General features: G+C 43.5%; 1 protein-coding gene across 1 annotated transcript in view; it reads right to left on the minus strand.

The window, feature by feature from the left end:
- Positions 1 to 349: 349 nt before the first annotated feature.
- Edem1 (ER degradation enhancing alpha-mannosidase like protein 1) overlaps positions 350 to 18459 on the minus strand; it is a 30057-nt gene continuing 11947 nt past the window's right edge. The window contains exons 3-12 of the mRNA XM_048438531.3: positions 18102 to 18205; positions 16721 to 16892; positions 15287 to 15470; positions 13207 to 13381; positions 11146 to 11266; positions 10471 to 10641; positions 8801 to 8874; positions 7191 to 7287; positions 5090 to 5290; positions 350 to 4040 (exon numbers count right to left, since the gene is read on the minus strand). Coding sequence (XP_048294488.2) covers positions 3951 to 4040; positions 5090 to 5290; positions 7191 to 7287; positions 8801 to 8874; positions 10471 to 10641; positions 11146 to 11266; positions 13207 to 13381; positions 15287 to 15470; positions 16721 to 16892; positions 18102 to 18205 — 1389 coding nt within the window. The 3' untranslated portion in view covers positions 350 to 3950. The remainder of the gene's footprint in view (positions 4041 to 5089; positions 5291 to 7190; positions 7288 to 8800; positions 8875 to 10470; positions 10642 to 11145; positions 11267 to 13206; positions 13382 to 15286; positions 15471 to 16720; positions 16893 to 18101; positions 18206 to 18459) is intronic.

Consider the following 18459-nt stretch of genomic DNA (forward strand, 5'->3'; position numbering starts at 1 on the left):
CTACCCCATCGTAACCACTGAGGATGACACGAGGCGCCTTGCTAAGGACAGCAGAGAACAGGTAACTAGTGACAAGTCTGAGAAGGAACCACTGGAGGGGAACGTAGTAACGGGGTAGCAATGGGACATGTGAAAGTCCACAGCGTCCACAGGGAAGAACATTATTCAAACAGAAAGCTGTGACAGACGACTGGAGAGAAATCTCTCAAAGCTCAGCTGTTGAGGGAAACTATAAAACAAAATCTGAAGAGTTTAGTCATCAAAGCCCATCATTTCTCTAAAGGACTTTCCCCTTTTCCAGCACAAAATGAATATATCCAAGTATTCAAAGGAGAAACACAGTGACAACTCAAAAAAAGAATCTTTTAATAAAAATTATTCATAAAAATCCTAATAAATTTCAAAGAGCAAGATATTCCTTAGTACATTTATAAAAGAACATTTGGTCCTTTTACAAAAATCTCCCATTTAATTTAAATACATTTCTTATTTACAGATTAAACATAAAATATCTATGGTCGCCAAGCATATTGCACATCACACAGAGAGAGAAGCATTTGTGCATCTCAGTAAATTATCCCAGAGTTTCCAACTCTAGATTTTTGTCTTGTGAAAACAGGTTTACGTTCCGTGTGTGTAATAAATAAAAACGTAGCTTTGTGGCTTGCTATTTAACGCTAAAACAAACGACCTGAAAACCTCTCAGAAAGAGGAAGGTAGTGAAGTAGGGTTTCACAGGTACTCGACATCTTTAGGAGATTCACATCCAAATTCAAGAGGGACCATGACCCTGAGCCCTGCTTAATCGGGGCCACATGACCCACACACATAGCCTTCTCCAAGTCACAAGGAGTCCCTGCCCCGCAGGGAAGAGGCACTAGAGTAGGTGCTGGACAGCTGGAACAGAAAAGCAAAGATCAGTACCTTCTTCTCAAGTCTCTGTTCAGCCACTCTGTGACTGTGGTGACCACTCAGGCCTGGCCTCTGATCAGCACTAAATGTGTCCATGTCAAGAGAACAAGACCTCGGAGCCCTGAAGGGAAGGCTGTCTGATGTAGGGTCTACAAGACCCAAAGTGAAGAGCTACAGCGGGCGCCCATCCACCGACCGAGCTGAGGAGGTGGCTAAGAGGGATATTTTATTCCACAGGGGTGAGGGAAGATGGCATGAAGACAACTGCATGTAATGACACCAGGAAAATATGGAGTCCCTGACACTCCCCTGTGCAGGTACTACCCCATGTGCTTTCCCTTCAGCACACTGTTTGAATATCATGTGCAGAAGCCACAATCCAAGACAAGAAAAGTCCTAGCAATTCCGATCTAGCAATGCAGTTATAAAAAGCCAGCTCTGGCAGATCAGGAAGAAACTAAAGGGAAGCTTTGGGAAACAAACCTGTTTTTCATAATGGCCAAAGCAATCAGAGAGTCACCAAGCATTCCTTTGTGTCCCCTTTTCTAGGAGAATGGAGTTTCTCTGTCACAGTATTTAGCTAAGGCAAGCCTATTTTTATAGGAGAACTAGGCTCCACACCTAACCATAAGACAGCTTGCTACACTTCAAACATGCTGGCCGAACTGGACACTAGACACTGGCTACTCCTGGGAACATAAGCATGGTCCACTCTACAGATGTTTCAAACTTCTGTGAGGCTATCTGTTTACATTCCAGGTATTCTTAGAACAATGAATGAATTAGAGAATTTCTATCCATATTTCAGCACGCAGACTAGAAGGAACAGCAAACATACTGCAAGATATACATCGCAGCTAATGACATTCTGATTTTTCAGAAAGCAAACAAGTCAGCTTCGAACTTGACTCAAATGCTTTTTATATGACTGGCATTCAGGCAGTGTTCTCCATCTGGCCCCACAATCACTGAGCAATCTAGAAGCTCAATAACTACGACTTATAGGCATTGTCTTACCCCCAGCCTTTTCAACAGGTGAAAAGTCCAGTACCCAAAAGTCAAGGGGGTTTGAGACTCAATAAAATGCACTGCATGTCTGCCTGGACCTGGGAGACACTGAGAGCACACAAGGCACCATGATAATTACTTTTAGACACAGATCACTATTCCAGGAGCGCAGGGAGAAGACTGCTCGGCACTGACATACACTACTGCTGTCCCAGAACCACAGACATGGGAAGACTGTAGAGGAGAGAAGCACGAAGATCGAGCGCACTTTCCTTCCTGAAAGGTCTTCAACTGTCCCTAGTGGATTGTTCAGTCACACGGGAATTTGCCTGGAGCAAAGGTTAAAAAGGGAGGGGTACACACACACACGCCTGTACATGCACATGTTTAACACTTTTACTAAATTAACAAAACCATAAAATAGATAATTTTCTCAAAGCTTTCTGTACAGTAGATGAGACACGGTTGATACACAGAACAATGCTTGTGAAATCAAAAGAAAACAGAAGCATTTAATATTTGTAACAAATAAATAAAACCAATTGCATAGTGTTTAAAAGGTGACACATTCACTACTGAAATCCCCATTTTAAAAATGCCAAGGAACTGAATGACATACCTATTTTCAAAACAGTAACATATTTTGAAGAAAGAATATAATTTCTCTCTTTTGACTAAAATCAAATGGTCCAGAGGCTTTTTTTTCCTGGCTACAGAACACTGGAATGAACTAATTTTAAGTGTATAAACAGTACAGGAAAGACACAAGACATGTGAGGCTGGATTGGCTTTCTCATAGATGCCCCACCCTTTGTCTAGGATGCCTTTGGAAAGGTCACAATGCAAGGAGGTCAGGCTCGGGGTCAGACACAGCTCTGCTTCTTAGGAACAGTCAGTGTAAATTCAGAGAGCTTTCTATTTGCTAAAGAAAGAATAAAAAGTATTTCCTCTTAATTTCCTCCTTTATGCCTGGCTAAAATCACAGGTTAAAAAGGCAAAAACTGACAAACTGGTTTCCAGGAATCCTGCTCTTAAGTGGTTCTATCAGATGGCAATACAAAACCAGCTGTCAACAGTCACCACAGTGGCTGCGACAGCCAATGGCCCAAACAAAACCCATTAAGGCACTAATCTAAAGCCTGTATCACATAGAGAAATGGCTCAAGGATGTCAGAATGTCATCTGATCATTTCTTTGACCCTGATTATCTAATTAGCACTACACATAAGCTAATGTGTCTAACCCAAAGATGGTCAGCATCGAGCATCCTTGGTTATGAAACACAAGAGCTGGAAGCTCACACAATCCTAAGGTTTTCCTCTCCCTAGAAGGCACCTGGTTCTGGACCCATGAGTTCTTCAGGTAAGTTGATGTTGAAAATAAAAGCATTATAGCTCAAAAGATCTGTTATCTCGTAGATTCCAATCTAACTTTAGAGGCTACCTGGAAGATTTCTGGCTAGACCGTCACACTAAAACAAATAACACTGTATAAATAACTTTAAGACATAAATAGACCAGGTGAATTTCCCCCATGTGATCCAAAATCATGGCTGGCTATCTGGGCACAGCATGATGACCACGTAAGAGAGAGAAGGGACGAGACTTGCATTGCTGTAAGTAGTGATGCCAAGGGAACCTCGGGACCTTTGCACAGGACTTCCATCCCTGATCCTCTAGCAGAGAGGTAGCAGTACTTCAGCACAGCAAGTGGACACAAAGTGACGAGACAGGCATTCTACGTGTGAAGTTGGGAAGAACAACCCAAAGAGGTGCATCCATTGTGCTTAAGAACATCAGCGTATCAAAAGAAGCTCCCACATAGCTTCCCATTTCTAATTGTATCCTTCAGAAAAATAGGGTGTTTTATTAAAGAGAAGGGAAACACTAGGTGCAAGAATCAACCAGAGGTAAGAGCTGGACAGAAACTTCTACAGCGTCACAGACGACAGACTCCAACCCTTCCATCTTAGAGGAGGTTTTGGTATGCTTGGATTTGGTTTAAGGTCTGGCCACACTGAGGTGAGCAGGTCAAATCAAGCCAACCATCTGGTCGATCTGGCGCATGTAGATGCTCTTCAAGGGCAAGGAATATCTCCTCTCGTCAGGAACACGGTTGCACTGGGAAGACAAAAGTAGATTCAGCTTAGAACCCCAAGAAACATGAACCCATGGCAAGTGACATTCTGAGACAGAAGCTTCTTTGTTATGGGAAGCTGCTTGGTGCATTAGAGGGGAGTGAACAGAACAGTCCCTCTGGCCTTCCCCACCTAAGGGGCCAGCAACAACTTCCAGCCTCCAGTTGTACCAAAAACGACTCCAGAAACTGCCAAGGTCCCTGAACTAGTGACCTGACTCAACTACACAGAAAGTTTGAAGCCAGACAAGGCTACATGAGATCCTGTCTCAAAACACAAAACAATAATAAAAAGATGATTTAAAACAGAGTGACTGCTTTCCCTGTCCTCCTGGAGGGTGGTCAGCAGTCTTCCTGAAGTGTTCCCTGGGGACCCTCTCCTCACTCGAAGGAATGTGCTTTCATGGGCGAAAGCAACACTCTTTCTTGCCCTCCAGCTTGGGTGGAAGCAGCCTAGGAGGAGCACCAGTAAGGGATCAGGCAGGAAGAGTCAGGCACTGTGACACATTTGTAGTTCTAGTGCTGGGAGTTAGTGGCAGGAGACTTCAAGGCCAGCCTCCATTATACAGTCCAAAGCCAGCTTGTGCTCCATTAGTAACTGAGACCTGGCATCAAAATACAACTTGAGACATCAGATGAAGAGTTGGGGGAGGGATCTGCTGTTGATGCAGCTGCCCTCCTTCCTGAATATCACTGAAGCTAAATCTAAGCAGTGGAACCTGCCAGTGGCCTCTCCTCTCATGATTACCTCTCCAGAATGCTGTACCACTCTCTACCTCCCCCTGCAGCCAGGACTGATCCCTGCACTGCTGGTCCCGGTTTCAGCCAGGACTGATCCTTGTACTCCTTCCTGGTCCTGGTTTCAGCCAGGACTGATCCCTGTACTGCTGGTCCTGGTTTCCCTAGATGTAAATGGATGGTTCCTTTAGGAACTCTTGCCAAATTACACATTCTGAATGTGTCATCTATGTCGTGGCAGAATTCTGAATGCCAAAGGATTTAATATTTTCTTTTAGTGGAAAAAGAAACTCACGTTAGAACTGGAGTTAATGATTCTGAACTCCTGAGACTTGGGCCTGTGCACAAACTTTTCCTCTTGGTCCCGCTCTCCATCTTCAAAGAACTCCTTCCAAGGCAATTCCCGAAGATGTTTGTCAACAGATATGATGTGGCCCTCTGTTGTAAACATGTATCTGGTTCCAGATTTGTGTACTGGATTCTCTTCATCAAACAGCTAGACACAGAGAAAAAGAAGCAAGAAGAAAACTGGGATTGGCTGGGCACAGTGGCTTATAAATTTAATCTCAGCACTAGGGAGGCAAAGACAGGTAGATTTCTATGAGTTTGAGGCCAACCTGGTCTACACAGTGAGTTCCAGGCTAGCCATACAGAAAGAAAAAAAGAGAAAGGGGGTGGGGAGGAGGAAGAAGGAAAGGTAGGGGGAGAGAAGGGGGAAGAGAGAGGAGAGGAGAAGGGAGGGGAGAAAAGGAGGGGAAGAGAAAAGGGGAAGGGAGAGGAGTAGAGAGAACCGGAGCTGGGATACAGCTCTAAGCCCTTACAAGGCTCACCCAGCCCCTGGATCAATCCCCAGCACCAAATCTAAGAACAAACCTACAACTGGTAACTGGAGAACTTTTCTAACTAACTCACAGCAAAGGGTTCTGAGATTCTGGGAAAGAAACTGGGATGAAAGGCGTCAGCTGACAGCTCGATTCCCAGCCCAGGGCTGCAATGCAGGATTTACTTTGTTTACCTTGGAAGCCTGGAAGTGCCCCAGTCCTCACTCCCCATCAAGAACCAGAGAATCAGAAACTCCAGGGCCAGCACCCAGGCCCAGGCTTCTATAAAGGCTCCCCACATAATTTTTACACCTGAATCCTAGAACTAAGTACCGTCTGCTTCATATACCCCAGATCGTAAGCGGTGTAATCAGAGATGAAGAACATGGATTACACCCATCACCTTATCTGTAACATGGCTTTGCATATTATCAATGCAGGCTTTTGTCAAAATTAAATTCTCAAGCCTGTTTTTCTCAAAGACTCAGACTCAATGTGAAGGAATCTTAAAAAGGCCCCAGGTTCATTCCTAGCTGGCTAGTTTGCCCCAGGTCTGAGGACCTATGAACTATGGGACACAATCTATTGTTACTGCTGCTGCTTCAATCTGTGCCTTTCAAGTATGTAAGTATGTATGTATGTATGTATGTATGTATGTAAGTACGTATGTATGTATGTATGTATGTAAGTACGTATGTATGTATGTATGCATGCATGTAAGTATGTATGTATGTATTATGTATGCATGTAAGTATGTATCTATGTAAGTATGTATGTAAGTTATGTATGTATGCGTGTATATAAGCACGTATGTATGTGTGTAAGTATGTATGTATGTATGTATGTACGTAAGCATGCATGTATGTATGTATGCAGCCATGACAGAAAAGAGGCTACACACATAAGCACATAGGCACTACACATGTCTGTGACAAAATGCAGAAGCTGAAGGAGTACAGGACACGAGGCTCAAGCCTCATTCAGCTGTGTGGTCACCCCAAGACCTCAATCAAGTTAGCTGACTTCTCAGTGCAAGGTGTAGTTCCCAAAAGAGTAGGATGAAGAGTGACTAAATAATCCCAAAGTCTCTAGCAGGTCCAGAAACCCTCCCCTCCCCACATACACAAAGGCATGCCTGAAGATGTGCATGGGGACCAGCCGGCAGCCCGGCTGCAGGTCTGAACCAACACATGAGTGTAGCTCAGTCGTAAAACACCTGGCTGGCTTGCACAAGGTTCTGAGTTCAATGTCCAATAATCCAGGGGGAAAGAAAAGAAGAAAAGCGCTGCTCTCTTCCTCACAGAAGTCTCCAGAAGACCACCACAAAGCTGATTTTCTATCAGTCCTTACCACAGTTCCTAACCATGAGCTCATTTCTGTTTACAGGACAAATAACTTCTCCAGGAGGCTGACAACCATGAAGGAAGACAGCAATATCCTTTTGTAACTCTGGGAACGTACAATACTCAGCACACAGCAGTGACTAGTCAATATTTGTCTGAGAGAAAGAAGACTGCACAAATGTTTGTTCTCCACAGCACTAAATACCTCTGGTTAATCTTGCAACACACGTACCAGATACAAGTATTTACAGGTCTCACTGAGAAAGAAGCTCTCCATCCGGTCCTCTTTAGACTTGTCTATGACGTGATGCAGCGTGGCATACCCACATCTACAAAATAAGGGTCCGGTTAGCCCTGCTTCAGGCTCCTTCCCTTGTGCTCATTACCTGCCAAACTATTCTATTATCAAGACAATCAACCCATTTCTCCAATACAACATACAAAATAACTATGCTAGGCTGAAGGGCTGTTCTTTTTCTTTTTTTTTAAGCATTAATTATTCGCAAATTTACTTTAAAGCATGCTTGGATTGCTTCTTATCAGGTTAGCGTCAAGCTGGGGACAGAGGACACTGCAGGGTGTTTACCAAAAGTCAAACATGGCATCATGAAAATGACTGAGAATAAACTTAGAATTTAAACTGATTTAAATTGTTCATCCCAGTATTTGTGGAAATGAACTATTATTGGCATATCCTAAAACAGCATTTTCTATCATATACTTCTAGGTAATATACAAAAAAAGCAGGCTACAAAATACAAGTATGTTTTTTATTTATGTGTGTATGCATACATATACATACAACAAATGCATAAATGTAACAAATAAATTGAAGATACTATGCATGGGTACTTAGTATTTACCATGGTGACCTGTAGATATAGATTACAAGAATTTTCCACTCTTAATATCTTTTGTGCTGCTTAAGTACTTTAATGAATTACTGGAATAAAAATAAACTTCTCAAAAAGAACACAGTTTGCTGAAATCTTACACAATATTGGGGGCACATAAAAATGCAATTTCTACTATAATAAAGAAATTCAACTGTATTAAAAGGTAAACTATTTCTCGCTCAAACTAACACTGGTATCTGTACTACACACTTGAAGAGCAAATAATATTTCCTGGCTAGGGAGATGACTCCTTGGCCATCAACCTTGACAACCTGAGTTCAGACCCCAGGACCCACACGGGGTAGGGATAGAAAGGATTCCTGCAGGTTGTCCTCTGACCTCCACAATGCACTGTGGCATGTATGTGGCAACTCTTTTCCTACATACACACATGAACATATGTGTGCACGAGTGCAAACACACACACGTGCGCACACACAATAAGTAAACATATTTAAAAAATAACTAAGGGACTAGAGATGGCTCACTGGCTAAGAGCTTGCAGTGCTCTTGCTGAGGAACTCAGTTTGGTTCCCAGGACCCACAATGGGCAGCTCACAACCAACTTTGTAATTCTCCACACAGACACACACTGACATAATTAAAATATTTAAAAAAAAAAAAACCTTGGGGGAGGGAGGATAAAGAAAAGGCTTAGGGGTTAAGAGTACAAGCTGCTCTTCCAGAGGACCCAAGTTCAATTCCCAGCACTCCCATGGCAGCCCACAAGCATCTGAAACCCAGTCACCGGGGATCCAGTGCCCTCTCTGGCCTCCAAGGACACCAGGGACACACATGGTACAGACATATAAACAGATAAAGCATCTACACACATAAAATAAATATATAAATATACATAACTAAATTATCATTTGTCCAGAACAACTCTCAGTCAATCGTAAGCATCTAAGCACCCAAACAAAAGAAAGGAGTTTAGAGCACTGACTTGGCTTTTGTGTATTTTTCCAGGCTCTGCAGAATGTCCATTCCCACATGGAGATAGAAGGGATTCTTGGTTGCCTAGACAGAACACAAGAGAGTGTGATGCAGGAAGAGCTTGGAAGAGACACCATCAACACACATCAGAGGGACTGCGGGGGTTCCCTGAGGAATTGAGTCCCCACCTAAAGGAAGAAACGGGGCGAGACTCACCCCATCTGACTAAGGCACTCAGACTGTAAATACCTGTGATGTATTTAACTGTATGCAGGAAATCTGCACAAGGAAAGATCACTACTTTGGCTCTACTGACGACTATCATGGTCAGAGCAGAAACAATGCCCCCCTAGAGGTACTACTTCAGAGAAAAATCCAGTTTCCATCTTGCCTCACAAGTCCCTAGAAACTTACTTCACCTCATTCCAGTCACTGCAGAGGCACAGATGACAGTCCTCCAGGACAGGACTGTAAAGGAACCTGAACACTCTCCTCTAATTACCCAGGAAATCGGAGCTGAGCTCCTTGTTCCTCTGTCACATGCTCTCTGGTTATGGGAGGAGATTCTCTGGGAAAATAAGACTTTTACCCCCAAACTTCTAACTCAGGCCTGCTGCCAACATACAGCAACAAGAGGAGACAGAGCAAGTTGGCCGCCTCTATGCCAAGAGCCTGGGATAGGCTTAGAGGAGAAACCTGTGAGGGGAAGATTCCTCTGGGTTCTAAGCGCATGGTGGACAAGGGTGGCTTGAAGACAAGGAGGCGTTAGACAGGCTACAGGGCTAAGCCAGCGACAAGCCACTCAGCAGCGGGGACGATGTCCTCGGAGCATGCCAAGCTTCACCTTACACTAAGCTCAGAGAAATCAGGTCCAAGATCACCTCTTCCCCTTTTCAAGGCAGTCTCTAAACTCAGTGAGGTCTCCTGAGAAACGAGAACTAACACCAGTCTCACTGGAGTCTCCCCACCACACACACACACACACACACACACACACACACACACACACACACACACACAAGTTCCTCAACCTAGAAGCAGTGACTTCAAGTTCAGTATAATTTTTTTTTGATAAATCTAAAGCACAGAACAAATCCTACCATCGGGATCTCTAAGAATGAGGTCCTTGCACACTGTAGCTGCCTGTTTCATATCTGCTAAGCTCACTAGAGCCAGCTTCCTGGGAAGTTAGAAGCTTACATTGATGGGTCTGTGACTATGTGTATGTGTGTAGAACATGTGAAAAAGTTTGTGTGCCAGGTTCAGCCGTCAAGAAGACATTTCAGAGTAACATTTCCTCTGTTACTACAGTAATCATGCAATAATAAATCTCTCTTTTAGAAACATACATACAAAAAAAAAACCTTTTGTGTTAATACTTTTATGTCACCAGAGAGCTGGGAAAAAAAATTCACATCCCCCGAAGAGTTCTTTGACCAAACAAATCTGGAAACTGTAAGATGAAGTCTTCTCTTCTTCTCTTGAATATTCAGGGATAAGAAAATTAAGCCCACAGTAAAAACAAAAATCCTTATTAAATGTAAGGTTAAAAGTGTATTTGGCTGCAGACACTTTCTCCATCCTAGAGAATCAAGAAGTGACCTCTAGCAAGACAGAAATAGGTAGCAATTCTATCAAGACACGGTGCAAAGGCACAGCACTGCTCAGCAAGCCCTTTACCTGGTAGAGGAGATAGGTGGACTCCACTAACTCTGGTCTCAGTGGGTAGAAGAGAACATCAGGGGCCTGGAGCTGCCAGTTGTAGCGCTCAGGGAGGGCCCCGTATCGTTTCCATATGGCATAGTAGAAGGCGTGGAGGCAGATGGCGTCTTCCACATCCCCTATCAGAACCTATGGAGACAACACAGGCAAATTATCTAAAATCACAGGCAGATTTTCAAATCTAGGGACTGATTTCAGAAAGATCAAGATGTGCTATTTTCCAAATCCAAAGGAGTCAGAGAATGCTCAGGATGAAAAGGGGGGAGAGGGCTTTCCTAATAAAGGCTTATTCTTAATAAATTGGGATTGTGTGTGCACACACGCGTGCATCTGCGCTGTATGCACACACGTATATTCGCTCATGCAATACACTTGAAGGCCAAAGTAGGACATCCGCTCCCTCACTCTCCACCTTATTCCCTGGAGCTAAGCTAGCAACCAGCAAGTGTAGGTACACAGAAAAGTGTGGAGGCCTACAAGCAAGCACCCAGTGAACACCTCTCATCTGTGTGCTGTCCCCCCTCGTCCCCCCGGCACCAGGATTATAGATGCATGCTGCCACCACTGGCTTTTCAGGTGAGTGCTCATACAGCAAGCACTTTTCCCCACTGAGCCACAAATGAATGCAAATACCTGCAGCCCAGGGAAGAAAGCCTGCAGAGAGTCAATCCAGGTGTTCATGAGCTGCCCATTGAACATGTTCACGTTGACATAGAGTGGTGGGTCTCCTTCTCCTTCATTGCAGGCTTCCCGGCTGTGGATCCAAAGAGTACAAGCCAAGATGAAAAGGAAGCTTGCAGCTCTATTCCTCTGTCAGTTTACCTCCTGGGGTTTCACTGAAGCAAAACCAATGTTAACTTCTTCTCAATGCCTTCCTCAAACCTTTGGCAGTAAGACTGCCTGTATGTATCTACACAAGGACCTACAGACAGAAACAGGTAGCAATTCTAAATGTAGCCTTTGTGAACTATCAAGACTTCATTACATTTACAAAAAGCACTTTCACATCTGAGTTACAGAACACAGAATTCATCTGTGTTGGCCTCTACCCAAGCGGGGAAGCATGTTTTACTGTCCTCATAGTCTCTTTTCTGATACAGAAAGAACACAGTCCTGGGGGGGGGGGGGGAAGGACCTGTAGGGATGCATCAAGGCAGGACCCTGAGAGCTGTCTACTCAATTTTGTTCAGTATTTTGTAAAGCTAAAATGAACTGGCATGGTAGTGAATACAGGAGCTGAGGCAGGAGGGTGGCGAGTCTGGGTGGGCAAAGAAGAGTATGCTTTGGCAAAAAACGGCAAAACTGTAACAAACATAAAATTAGCATAATCTCTCCGTAACAATGACATTCAAACCATGCTGTGGTTCACATCCGCAGTTTTAAGGGTTGTCTGATAAAACAACCAGAAGAGCTGCAGCAACAGTCACACTCAGCACCCACACCAGAAAAAGAAAACAGAAAACAAAGGCAAAAATGACAACTCAAGAAGTGTTAGGTATTTTTCTGCAAGAGTTTCGGTTTTGTTTGTGAGTGTCTGCATGTATGTTTAAGCATGTGCATGTGGGCGCCCAATGCCCTGAACCTGGAGTTAGAGGTTTTGAGCCACCACATACGGGTTTTGGGAATCATACTTGGGTCCTTAGCAAAAGTGACCAGGTTCTTAGCCTCTGAGCCATCTCTCCAGCCCCCAAAAGTTCCCACAAAAAAGGTCCCTCCTATGGCTGATATAGAAATGAGTCAAAAGCTCGTGAAAGCAGAAGCTCGGCAGCCATTACTTGCATTAGCCATTTACTACATAAACGGACAGAGAAAGGCCTGGGGGAGGGGAGCTGGGGGCTGGGCTGGAAGCCTCCGTACTTTGCACAGCTGTTCCAGGGACACGGTCTCAATGGACATCCTAAATGTACAGAAAAGGAAAAGTAAACAGCACTTTAAGCAGACTGAGCAGGGGCTGAGCTAACTCTCCATCGTTAGAAACGGTTCAGGGGTTAAGAGCACTTCATCTGAGATCCTGGTCCCAAATTAATGACTCACCAGTTCCCAGATCCCCTTAGGAACTGTGAGATATTTTAAGCCACCAGGTTTGGATACTATGATACACAATGGCCAACTCCCAAATGACTAACAATCAGTTAAGGGAGATGATTAAGTGAGAACACAAATAGAACCTGAGAGTTTATATTAAGAGAAATGGAGCTAGTAGGGTAGACACAACTATAATCCCAGCACACAGGAGGCTGTTGCAAGAAGTGCTAGTCAACTGCAGGCCGTGCCAACTGCAGAGCTGGAACCAGCCCCTCGCTGTGTGTGGTGGAATACAACTGTGACTCCCACGCCCAGGAAGGAGACGCAAGAGGGCTGCTGCAAGTCCGAGTCCAAACACCAGGTTAGCCAGGGCTACCCAGTGAGTGAGACCCCACCCCCAAAATTTAAAATATTGAAGGAGAGAGTGAGAAGGTTTGAGGGATGAAGATGTTTGCCATCGAGCCTGAACAGCCAGAATCCATTCCTGGGCTACCATGGTAGAGAACCACCTCCTGCAAGTCGTCCCTCAGGCCTCCATGTGTGCGCCACGGCACACATAGCCCTCTCCAAAAACAATAAAATACACAGTAAAAATAAAACAAGTAAAACAGAGCTGGGCAGGAATCGAACACACTGTTGGGTGACAGAAGTGCCATCAGGGACACACACCCTCTTCGCAGGTGGCTCTGGATGCTCTGATATGCAGCATTAAACATCTCCAGGTCTTCCTTTTCTCCAAAAAGAATGTAAGACTTCAGGAGGTATTCATAGAAGGAATCCAGCCCAGCACCCAAGCCACTCTGCTTGCCAACCCAGTGGCCTGTCTGGATGTTCACAACATTGCCTGCAGAAACAAACAAACAAGGTGCTTCAGGTCCAACCACGGTTCCTCCTCCTGTCCACTGTTTCTCAGCATCCTTATCCCAGGCAGGTAAGAGGAATGGACAGTTGAATCTAAATTTTTTGATTAGTCCTATCAATAACTTGGAAAACAGAGAGGTCATTCTATAGTACTCAGGTGTATGTGCATGTATTCAGTCACAGATAAAAAATGGGAATAAACATTTAATGGAAAAAAAATAGGCTTGACATTCTGCTTTCCCAGAATGGTAATGTATTTTAGAACCCAAAGGAGCATTCACAGTCTTTTACCCCATATTCTCATTCCTTGGAATTTGTCTTGAAAATAACATTTATAAAAACTAAAGGTCAGAGCTGGGAAATATATCAGTGGTGGAGCAGTTGCCTAATACATACAAGCACCTGAGCTTTAACACCATAAGAAGCAGCCAGGTGTGGAAGTGCAGGCTGGAAAGGCTGAGGAGTCTGAGGCCTCCTGGGCTGCACAGAGAGTGGGAGACAGCAGGTGGTACACAGCAAAAGTTTTATCAAAAAAGGATTTAAAAAAAAGCAAACAAAATAAAGTATAGATTTTGAAAACTGGTAACTATGAAAGTAAGGCAACAATTTGGAAATATTAGAAAGATCTACCAAACACACACAGCATACAAACTTTGTTCCTCTTAGTTCTGTGTTATAATTGCAAAGTCACAGAAGTTACACGTGGGGACTAAGAGGGTCCATAAAAAGCTAAGTGGCCTTCCGTGTTGAGACAAGGTCTCATTACGCAGCCCTGGCTGACCTCAAACTCACCGTAACTGCTACCTCAGCCTTCAGAGTGCTATATTTACAGGTACGCATCACCACTTCCAGCCTGAGTGACTTTATTTCTACTGTTGTTATTCAATGTATAAAGTTTGCACATAAACCTCAGAAGACAAAATTTACTAAAAATTTTTTTTATAAATGATCCAATATAGTTCCAAAACAACCAACTTATTTTCAGATGTCAAAAAGAAAATATGTCCCAGTAAGACAATTTTATGATGTTAAAAACCTATTTTAAAACAACACTGTGAGTTAGCAAAATCGGATAGTTACTAAAGACAAATGTCATGATAAATACATAAAGGATATTATTCTTATTATGTCTATTACTAAAGCGTAAACCTTTCCATAATAGCTTTTAAATATTTTGACTAAATATCCTCAAGGGTGGTAAAATCTAATACGTTTCAACTAGGCTTTCACTGAGATTCCACCCCCTTTTCTTTAAAGAAGAAAGTCTCGGGCTGGAGAGATGGCTCAGAGGTTAAGAGCACTGGCTGATCTTCAGGAGGTCCTGAGTTCAATTCCCAGCAACCACATGGTGGCTCACAACCATCTGTAATGAGGTCTTGTGCCCTCTTCTGGCCTGCAGGCATACATGGAGGCTGAACACCGTGTATACATTAAATAAATAAATCTTTAAAAAAGAAGAAGAAGAAGAAGAAGAAAGTCTCTCTATTGGAAATGCTAAGTTCCTGTATTTTTAGAACCTTATATTGAAGCAATAAAGTCTGCCTCTGAGACTGTTCCTTTTATGGCATTTCTAGTAACAATTAATAACTGATTATTAATCCTATTAATAATTTTCAATGGACTATACCAAGGGATCTGAATCAAGGGGGCTCTAACAGCTGAAAACAGCTGAACCATTATGAATCTTCCACCAAACCCTAAAACTTCACACTAAGCAGAAGGTTATGTGAAGAAACCAGACCCAGGCAGCACCAACAGCTGCTGTTAGTTATTAATTTCCAGATCCACTTGGACTAGGAAGATGAAGTACAGAGCATAGTACAGAGGAAGGAAAGGGGACCACAGGTTACACAGATCAACTCAACTGATGGCACATGGTGAACCCTACCTAGCAATCCCGTATTGTTGCTCCGAAGGTTCCAGAGGGCTTTCACAGCTCGTCTGGCAACCCACTCAAAAGTGGAATCCCCCAGCAGTCGGCTCAGAATACCAAATTCCACCAGGAGAGAACCAGCGCCCGCTGTGCAGGTTTCATTATTGCTGTCAGGGGGAACACCTGTCTTCAGATTCACCTGGGATAGGAAGAATCAAAAGTTGTGTTGAGCAATTGTACCCCAGTAGTCAGAAGTCAAGGCAGAAGGCTCATGTGGAAGCCAGCAAGTTCAAGCAGCCTCAGCTCATAAGCAAGATCTCACTTAAAAAAAAAAAAAGTTTTATAGCAAAGCTTAAGAATGCAGTGCTGAAAAGTCCCATGGAGATATGACACTCAGCTAATGGACCAGACAACACGGCTCACTTGTCTGAGACACCAGTAAACAGTCAGAACATAGAGTCCTACCCTCATTTCTTAATTCACCACTTTCTACCAAGTGTCTTCCCAACTACAGAAGCACCAGGCTCTGGGGTCTGTGGTGCTCCACACAGGCGCATGTGTTTGAACACTGGGTGCTCAGGCAGCAGGCTGTTTGCTAAGGCAATGGAATCCTAACCTTTAAGCCTTACAGGAAGAAGTATGTCACTGGGGTGGGCTTTGAGGGTTCCTGTTCAATTTCTCTGCTTCCTGTATAAGATGTGGCTGGCCAGCTTCCTGCTGCTCCATGCCTTCCCTGACATTCTGGACTCTCCCTCCAGGGCCATAAGCTAAAACAAATTCTTCTGTTAAAAGTGACTTTAGGTCTTGGCATTTCAGCACTGCAACAGAAAAGTAACTCCTACAGGGTCAGAGACAAACACAAGATGTAATAGATTCTAGCCTAGTTTCTAAAGACTCACTCCTACTCTGCTAGACTCGAGGTTCAGCCACAGCCTGACAGCCAATTTCATCAAGGAGGTGCTGTGGTCTGGCTGACACAATTCCCAGAAGAGTCATTTGGCTTGCTAAATCAGATGTCACAAACACAATCTCACTTGTACCTAAATCAGCATCTAATTGGCTGGCCCTGTAGGCCTCACTTGCAGGTATGTGAAGCACTCAAATGAGCATTCACTGAATTCCTGCACACATGTGAGGGTCTTCGGGAAACTGTGTGCCTGGAACACAGAAGGCACTCAGAGAATGCTGGAAGTTTTAACAACTGACCAAGGACATCACTCTTGTCTCATAGCCAGGCCCCATTCCTTTTATAAAAGTTTGAATTCAGGACAATTGTGAATTGTGAAAATTCAGAAAAACTGTGAAATTGTGTGTATGGTAACTCACACTTGTAATGCTATCATTTGGGAGGTTGATGCCCAAAAATCACAAGTTCAAGGCCAGCCTGAGCTACATGGCACAATACTATGTCTCAAAAACAGCAAAACAGTGAACAAACCAGTCACTTACCCGAGGATAGGGGATCCCTGTCTTGGTGTTTTCAAAAGCTGGTAGAAGCCGCACGGCCAGGTCATGGGCCATGTACAATAATTCGTTATCATAATCCTCAATTGTCATGTCACCAAAGGGCTGTCTGGAGTCAGTTATTATTCTGTGAGCAGAAAGGAGGCTTCCGAGAACCCTGACAGCAGGAAGGAAAAATTATAATAAAAGCATATTGTTACAAGTGCACAGAATCCAGCTTACAAAGAAGAAAGATGTCTCTACTTCTTCTCAAGCTCCAAACTGCCTGGCACAGAAGAACCTGGTTCAGTAGCTTCCTCTTGGGCTGTCCCCTTGGGCTCTAAGGGACTGATTCTCAGTTCACTGCACTGCTGACAGCAAGATGGGTATTACCCATTTGAGACAACTGAGAATGAATGTCACTAAAGCATTAACAAATTTGGTCATCTTACCCTTAGAACATTCATTAAGGAACTATGCTGATGAGGAAGGCGCCCACTGGCTGTTCTCAAAGGACATATTTTCTATGTGCATCAATAAATTCCTACTGATTTATCTCGCTTGGTAAAGAAACATTAGCCATATGAGAAAGAGAACAAGGCACAGGAGAATCATGGAACTCCTACAGGTCTGCCTGCCTGGTGATTGAGGAACTGCCCCAGTGTCTAGTGAGACAACATGGAGAAGGAAATGAGATCCTGGAAAGCAGAAGGCTACCCTCTTAGATTTATGGCCTTGTAGATATGTAAGTGTCCCATCTCAATTGTCTAAAAAGGACTGCAACATTTTTCAAACAAATGATTTATTCTTTTCTTATTTTAGGATAAACCATATCATAATTTCAATTCCAGAATTCAGATCCAGGTCTGAACTGTTGTATAGTAATACAATTTTCAAAATATTTAAACATGAAAAGAGTCAACTTTTCATACTAAAGAAATCTGGGCACAAAACTGGGTATAGGTCATGATTCCACCATTATTTAGCTAAGAGTGGGTGATAAATGAGAACCTTACAAGAAGAAAAGACATCAAAAGAACAAGCAGTGGCTTTTATGGGTGGAGAGATGCAAAACTCCATTTAAAAACATGGAAGAGGATTCCTAAGGCAGTAAACAAGGAATCAAGAAAAGATATGAATGGAATCACTGAAATTGCATTTGAGAGACAACTCTCTTATGTAATGGTTAAAATGTGTGTTTCTGTGTAGTCCAAAATGTGATGATATTCAAAAGTATCAAAAGTACAACTTTTCATAAATATGAAACTAAAATGAACATGAATAATTTATGTGGAGTACATATTGCCCACACGAACTCTAGCTGAAATATCCTTAGGCAAATTAAGTCCCTTACCCCCACTCCCAAAAAAGACATATGCTACTTTACCTTATTGTAGCTTCAAAGACTTGGACAGTGGAATCTTTGTCAAATGAAACGGTGTTGATCACTAACTTGACTGCTTTCTGGAACTCGGATGAATTTCCCATTATCTTTAAACAGAGGAACACACACAATTACAAGAGGCTTGAAATGACGCTGAAGTGGCTGATCAGCCACCACGTTTGTGTCTGCATCTGCACTGCCTATGGCTTTCCCACAGTGGGGAAGGAACAAAAAAGGGAGGTGGCAGTGACTTCCCACATTCCGGGACAGACAGCGGGCCTGCCTCCTACCACTCACTCAAGGATCCTGGCTCCAAGTGGCACAACTGTGTGAATGAACACCCAACAGAACCGTCCTGGTT

The sequence above is a fragment of the Myodes glareolus genome, chromosome 3 (assembly GCF_982192425.1).
Source record: "Myodes glareolus chromosome 3, mMyoGla1.1, whole genome shotgun sequence".
NCBI classification, from domain to species: domain Eukaryota; kingdom Metazoa; phylum Chordata; class Mammalia; order Rodentia; family Cricetidae; genus Myodes; species Myodes glareolus.